The 7,653-nt window shown below is 34.8% G+C and overlaps 1 protein-coding gene across 1 annotated transcript in view; it reads right to left on the bottom strand.

Annotated features, from left to right (window-relative positions):
- Positions 1-3,474, bottom strand: part of LOC110024603 — a gene marked incomplete at its 3' end in the record, with an annotated part of 45,339 nt that extends 41,865 nt beyond the window's left edge. Inside the window, exon 1 of the mRNA XM_020724663.1 lies at positions 2,987-3,474. Within this exon, the coding sequence (XP_020580322.1) occupies positions 2,987-3,281 (295 nt within the window). The remainder of the gene's footprint in view (positions 1-2,986) is intronic.
- Between the last annotated feature and the right edge of the window lie 4,179 nt (positions 3,475-7,653).

Below are 7,653 nucleotides of genomic sequence, written 5' to 3'. Positions count from 1 at the left end.
ATTTAATGATTCGGAAGGAAAGAGTGCAATGAAGAAGAACAACCCAATAAATAAGGGTGTAAACGAGTCGAACACGAGCGAGCCTTCGGGCGAGCCTGGGCTCAGCTTGTGTTCGACTCATTAAAAAATATCACTGCTCGTGTTTCGCTCGTTTATATTTTGAATAAAAAAAAATTGTTCATGTTTGACTTGTTTGCTTAGCGAACCGAACACGAGCTGTTCTCTGATTGCAGATAGGTCGCCGCTCATTTGAGATACAATGATTCACCCTCTACTCTTATGTTCTTGTTAGGCTATGATAATATAGTGTGGATCCTATGAGTTGAATTTGTTATGAAGGCCTTATATATTGATCAGTCGCTACCCATTTGGGATGTGAGTGACTCACTCTCTTCCTTGTGTCTTTGCTAGAGCTTTGAAAGAATTAGGATGTTTCTGTGAAATAATACCCTTTCGGTGACCTATTTACTGGTCATGATAATGTAAGCAAGTTTATTTTATCGAGAGTATTCTTGGGTATCCCCGAAGATGTAATTAACCAGTAGGAACACGTTCATCTGGGAGTGCTCTTGACCCCAGAATAGGTACATACACCTGACTCTCTGGTTATGGGTAGTCTATGTAGATACTTCATTTGCGGATATTGGTTTAAGTTGCCTCCGCCCGATCTTGTTTGGGTGGACATTCTTAACATATCCTTGTGAGGTTTATCGCACGTAAACTCTCCACGTTTTACTTTTTCTCTTGTTTGTCTCTTTGTCGCATGTCCCTTCTTATTCGATTTTTCTCCTCTTCGAATCATTTATATGGTTCGTGAGGGAGATTTATTTGAATGGAGGGAAGTATACGACGATCGACAAGCTGGCGACTCCTTTTAAAATAAAAAAGAGAAAAATGAACGAAAAAACAGCTACGACATGAACAACTTGAAAAATCATGTTAAACTATAGATTAAGAATCAAAGTACACTGTAGGGAGATGCAAATAAATAGGGAGATAATTTTATTGAGTTTAAAGTGGAACTTAAGAAATTAAGGTCACTTTAACCAAGCATATTAATATGCTCAGAAGAGAATAAAGAGAATTTATGCTTCTACTTATCACAATACTTTATCTTATTTCGCATTTCTTTCACATCTACACTCTACAATTATCTCTGCAAGGGAAAGTGACCTTAGCACTTGACAAAACCAATTCGCAAAACGTAGTTAGAAAATTTGCAGGAGTAAATTTATATAATTGAAGTAGATTTGTTAGTAAAACTTAAGTATTTCAATATTCCAAACTAAGAACGAATGAAGTAGACTAGAATATTGTCCTACTTTGACTTCACAGTACTCCTTATGGGTTCGATATTCCGGACTCTTAAGAGTCTTATAGTACTGAAACGATACGTATACTTGCGAGAGAAACCTCAGTGTGCAAGAAAATCTGATTTTAAGAATTTAATCAATTTGATAGAGAGCAAACCACATTTTCTAGTGTCATCACCGGGATTTACATTATTGTGATAACAGCTGAGGCGAACCAATGATTTAATCCATCTTTCGACTCTCGATCTCTGATGAGGGACTCTTGTCAATTCAGCGATGTTAGGCTATCGCACAGAGATAAATCACAATAATTCAATAGTTAGCTCACTCCTCAACAAGAAGAACCTATGGGATGATTGTGAGGCTCTATTGCATCGTCAATGTTTGGTCCTTATAACGAAACCTTGAGCGTTCGCGAGGCAGCAGATGATGGTGATGAACTGGATTATTTACTTGGGTTTGATCTGCCAGTTCAGACTTTTATCTTTTTTTTTGTCCATCTCTTGGCTCGGTTGGTCTTTGTCCTTGGCTCAGATGGTTGTATCCAATCAGATAAGTGAGACCACCTAATCTCACTTTGGTAGGCCCTCCTTTGTTGTAATACCTTCCTTCTAGACCATTGAATCTCATCTGGATTCGTGCTAGTACATTCTTGGTGTACAAAATATATTTATTTCTTTATCAGCTCCATACTTTGCTTGGAGCTAGAACCACCGGAAGCGACCCTACCCTGGTGTTGGACAAATATATTGTCATAATTGTGTCCTAGACTTTGGAAAACATTTAAAAAAATATTGAGATGAAGCGTCTACAATGATCATGCAAATGCCCTCAACATTTTCATTTTTTTTTTTTTTTTTGTGATAATAACCACCCTACAAGATTTATTAATTTATGGGAAAAAGTATGCAATCAAAGAAAGGGACAACAGCAATACTATAGAGTAGATCATACGTTAATCAAAGTAGAAATAACATCAATGACCATTATTTATTATGACATCGTCATGCCAGCTACAATGGGTCCTTCCCAGAGGAGTGCATAACAAACTTCCGGGTGAGCTACAATATTTAATGTCTCCGAAATGTTGTCAACAAAAAATGTGCAGTTTCTGACTACAACTACTTCGTAGAACAAGCGCCAATACAACCAACTCATCGCATGACGCATAAGCCATCATAATTTGTTCGTTATAATGCCTCTCACGCAAAAAAATAAAATGTAAAAGATAAAAAACAAAAAAAAAGAAGCTTCACCTCCATCTCAAAAAAAGTCAAAAGAGTAAGGTTACCCCACTATATCACAGTCATAATCGTCTTTTTTGGCAGTTTTCCTTTAAAATTGTGATTCAATCATCGAAAAGCTACAATTTATAATCCCAATTTGTAACTAGGTGTCCCCCTCAAATGATTAATGTATATTATATAAAAGGCAAAGCAGCAGTCAACTAGTCAAATGCATTTTAAAAATAATAAAATCAATGTTCCAAAACTCCTGAATTTGCATAAACAATTCCATAAGCCGCTAAATGCCCCCAAACAAATAGCATAACATGAATGCTCCCGCAACAATATACGAATTGCCCAATCAATCAAATCTCTATAACAGCAATCAACCTAAAAATTAAGCTGCTGGCCTGCATTATAAAGCCTAAGCGCATAAAGTACACTTACTGGAACGGGAATCGTTCTCCTCGTCGGAGCAACAATCCGAATCGCACTCCGAATGGGACGAGACGCTTCCCTCAGAACCAAGAACTGACGAGATCAGCTTCCCTGCGCCGGAGATGAAACCCCGAAACCAGCTAGGGCTTCTCTGGGCCTCCTGCTCCGTCGCCAGGAGAGCCAATGGCCCCGCAGAGGTCGACGGCTGGTTGTAAGGTAAAAACGGCTGCTGATGGAGACGGCCGTGGAGAGCCTTCTCCCCGGATTCCGATTCCTCATGGCCGGGCGGGAAACGGTACGCCATCTATGATCGAATAAAAGTATCGAGAAAACGGGAATGTATAGAAGAAATTGGACGGAGAGACCTCTGGGGAAAGCGGCGGTGGAAAACGCGGCCGCAGAGCACGAAATTAGTAACGGATGGTTTAGTGGCGCGCGGATTTCGGGCTCCGAAATACGAAACTGTTACGAAGGACGTCGAATTGTTACATTAATGAAGTCGGTTTTGCCCTCATCTAGATTCTGTTTGCTTAAGATTTTGTTAAAGACTTTGTTTAAAATCAGTTTTAGGAGGAAATTAGTTTTTTTTTTTTTTTTTTTTTTTTTTTTTTTTTTTTTTTTTTTTTACTTATTTGTCCTTGTTAAAGTCTTGGGCAAAGGAAAAAATAAGTTACATCTGGAGTCTGGACGTAAGCTACATCTAAATAATATTTATGATCAACCTGAGATCTTTTTTTTTCACTCATATGCTCCTTTTCGTGGATTACAATCATTGTCCGGACACAGCTTATATTTGGAAATCGGACGAGATCTTTTTGTTAGGCTAAGATACTATTAAATTAAGAGAGAGTAAACTTATCAAATATTTATTTTTAAAAAAAATAATATATCAAAAGGATAAAATTATTAAATTGTCAAAATTACACAAGAAAATAACATTAAATTTTGTTATTAAAATTAAAAAAATTACACATTTTAGGTGGTAATTGTCCTTTGGGCATAACCTGATTTGCCGCTGATTAAAACTGATATTAATATTTAAATAAATTATATTTACCTTTGCTTTATTAAATGAAAAACTTTGTTAGTTGTTTCGATAAATTATTAGTTGTAGTTTTTTTCGTATAAAGAGTAAAATACTCATATTTTTATATAAATTATAATTCTCAGTTTTATTATTAATTTTATGAAAACATATTTATAGAAATTTTAAAGATTTATTACTATTTATTATTGTTTACACATTAATTAATACTAAAATATTTTAGCATGATTATATGAATTGATAGAACAAAAATATTTATTTTAATTCTTCGGTTATGTCGTTTTCCCGTATCCATATTATGTTTTTTTTCTTTTAACTAGCACATATAACAATAATTTACTAAATATTTAATTTATCTCAACAACATACATAACTATTTACATAAAAGCAGGAGAAACCCACTATGGAGTAATTATGCTGGAGAAATCTTTGTGTTCTTTTGGAAAAAAATTTGTGTACATAAGACCTACGCAAGCGCTGCGTACATAATGGAGGTTATATTCGTGTTATATCGACATTATATTTGTGTTATATCCCTTGTAACCTCTGTGTAACTTTCATATAACCTACAGATATGTGAAAACAAAAACACGAAACTTATTTGTAAGTTCAGGCAGGTTACAGGTAATTTATGTGGAGATTACATCGAGGTTACAGACGACATAACGCGGATATAACGTGAATATAACATTCATTATATACGCAGCGCTGCGAACGTCTAACGTACGCAAATTTTTCTTGTTCTTTTAAGGGTAATGTTGATATTTTGCTTTATCAAAGACAGGCTTAAAAAGTCTATAAAAAAATGGGGTTCCAAAATGAATAAAAAATAATATTTTTGTAAAACATATCCTAAACAAAATTCAAAATTTGTTTTGGACTTCCTCAAAAAGAGAATCGTCTTTTGAAAGTTAATTCAATTGAGGCCTAAGGTGAATAGTTTTGGTGTACATCCAAAATATGATAGCGATGATCTTGAAGTGATATAATGTTCCAGAGGAAAAAAAATTTAAATGAGAAATAAATTTTAACCTTTTAAAAGCATGCATGTTAGCTCGTGAATGACAGACCCGTATGGGCGCATTTTGCCTCTGAATTGTAGCAGGGTGTACAAAATACTTCCATAATATGACTAGTTGAGAAGTTCACTAAAAAATAAGAAGCATGACAAATCTTTCTTCGAATTTTTTCTGTATCGAGGAATAGCTTCTCAGCATATTGCGACGGGTACATTAGGAATATTAATGGGTCTATTCCATCTTAGTGTTTGTCCGCATCAACATCTATACACAGAATTACACATGAGTAATACTGAAGCTCTGTGTTCCAGTAGTATTGTTGTTGTTTTTCTTTTTTGTAGCTTTCGTGGTTGCTGAAACTATGTGGTATGTTTTAGCGACTACCCCAATCAAATTATTTGGCCCCACATGTTATAAGTGAGATCAAGAGTATTTCCAACAAGAAATACATCGAAGAGTTGGGGCTAGACTAGCCGAAAATTGGAGCTTATTAGAAGCTTGGTCTAAAATTCTCGAAAATTAGCTTTTTATGATTACATCGGTAATATTTAGGCGAAAGGAGGATTATTAAGAGAAGGCTCAATGGATAATGAAGATGGAATAGTTTTTGGGTGGTTAGGGCATCCCATATTTATAGATAATGAAGGGAACGAACTCTTTGTACGTCATTTGCCTACTTTTTGAAAAATTTCTGATAGTTTTAATAGAAATAGGCGAAATTGTGATGGTTGATGTAGAATACAAAATCCCATCATTCAAATCATTTTTTTGAGAAACACAAGACATATAAGTGGTACAAGTAAAGAGATCTACTCATTAATAAGAAAAGAAAAAATGTGAACGGTGATTGAATTTATGAAAAAAAATAGAATTTTAGGTCCTGAACAGTGATTCAATTGATGATGAAGAAAGAGAATTCTTGGTTCAGTTCTCCACCTTAACGACAAAAAAAATTATTTATCAAATTATATTGTGTTTGACCATAGTGATCACTTCTCAAAGAATTACTCTGGTTATCAAGTGATTCAACAACCGGGATCATTTATGTTACTTAGTTAACATTCATCGGAAGGATGTAATGAATTATGAGTTCAATAGATCCTGTTTAGCAGAAAGACGGATATTCCTTGCTCATTATCATATAATCATTTATTCACAACCTTGTGTAGGGCTAATATTTTTCATTCCCCATCTCCTCATGGAAAACTCTTTTCACTTTGCTTAGCCCCATCCCCTTCTATAAGTATTTTAGTGATAGGTTCTATAGGAATTGGACGATCATTTTTATTCAAATACCTAGCGACAAACTCCTATGTTCTTTTCATTACACTATTTCCAAAAAAATTCCTAGATGAAAAGCCTAAAGGTTATCCTATTGATGATATTGATGCCGATGATAATAATGAAGACCTTAATATTGATACGGAGATGCTAACTATAACAAATGTGTTGATGTCTATGACCACAAAAATAGACCAATATGATATCACCATTTGAATTAACAAAAGCAATGTATTATTGCATAATATGGATTCCAAACATTCATGATCTGCATGTGAATGAGTCAAATTACTTGTCCCTCGATCTATTAAAGAACTATCTTTCCAGGGATTGTGAAAGATGTTCCGCTGAAAAGATTCTCGTTATTGCTTCGACTCACATTCCCCCAAAAGTGGATCTCGCTCTATTAGCTTCAAATAAATAAAATGCATGCATTAAAATACAAAGACATCTTCTTCCACAACAATGAAAGCATTTTTTCATTCATATACTAGATGATTTCACTTGCAAAAGAAGATGTTCCAGACTAACGAATTCGGTTCCATGACCATGGGTTCCAATGCGTGAGATCTTGTAGCACTTATCAATGAGGCCATATCAATTAGTATTACATAAAATAAATCTATTATAGAAACAGATACAGTTAGATCAGCTCTTCATAGAAAAACATAGGATTTTCAAACCCTGATAAGATCGGTTCAAGATCATGGAATCCTTTTCTATTAGATAGTTGTTGTACTTATTAGTAATTGCCTCATAGATCATATATATATATATATATGAAGAAAAAAAATGTAACGGAAGTGGTTCTTATTTGTACAAATGGTACTTCAAACTTGGAACATGCATGAAGAAAATTAACAATACTTCTTTATCTTTTGAGTTGTTCTATACTGAAGATTGTCAATTGTGATGTCAAGATTGCCTGGCTAAACACACATTGAAGAACGACAAGTTGCGACACTAAGATCACATGACATCACTTAAATATTGAAAACTGTTGGTTGTGACGCTAAGCTCACCTTATTGAGCATAAATTAAAGAACAACAAACCGCGATGTCAATATCATCCGACCTCAATTAAATATTGAAGATTGAGATTGTCACCTGTGGTACCAAGATTTCCCTTCTGAGCACAAATCAAAGAATGACAGACCGCGATGCCAAGATTCCCCAGCTCATTTAAATATTGAGGACGACGAGTCGCGACGACAAAATAGCCTGACTGAGCATAAATGAAGACTAGAAGACTACGACACTAAAATTGCCGATTCTCTCATTAGAAATGAAGAAAAACCTTTATTTTGTTCTCGACTCCTATCACCTACAGT

The sequence above is a fragment of the Phalaenopsis equestris genome, unplaced genomic scaffold, assembly GCF_001263595.1.
Source record: "Phalaenopsis equestris unplaced genomic scaffold, ASM126359v1 Scaffold000263, whole genome shotgun sequence".
Lineage (NCBI taxonomy): Eukaryota > Viridiplantae > Streptophyta > Magnoliopsida > Asparagales > Orchidaceae > Phalaenopsis > Phalaenopsis equestris.
The sequence above is the reverse complement of the archived record's forward strand: the minus strand, read 5'-3'. Positions and strand labels throughout refer to the sequence as shown.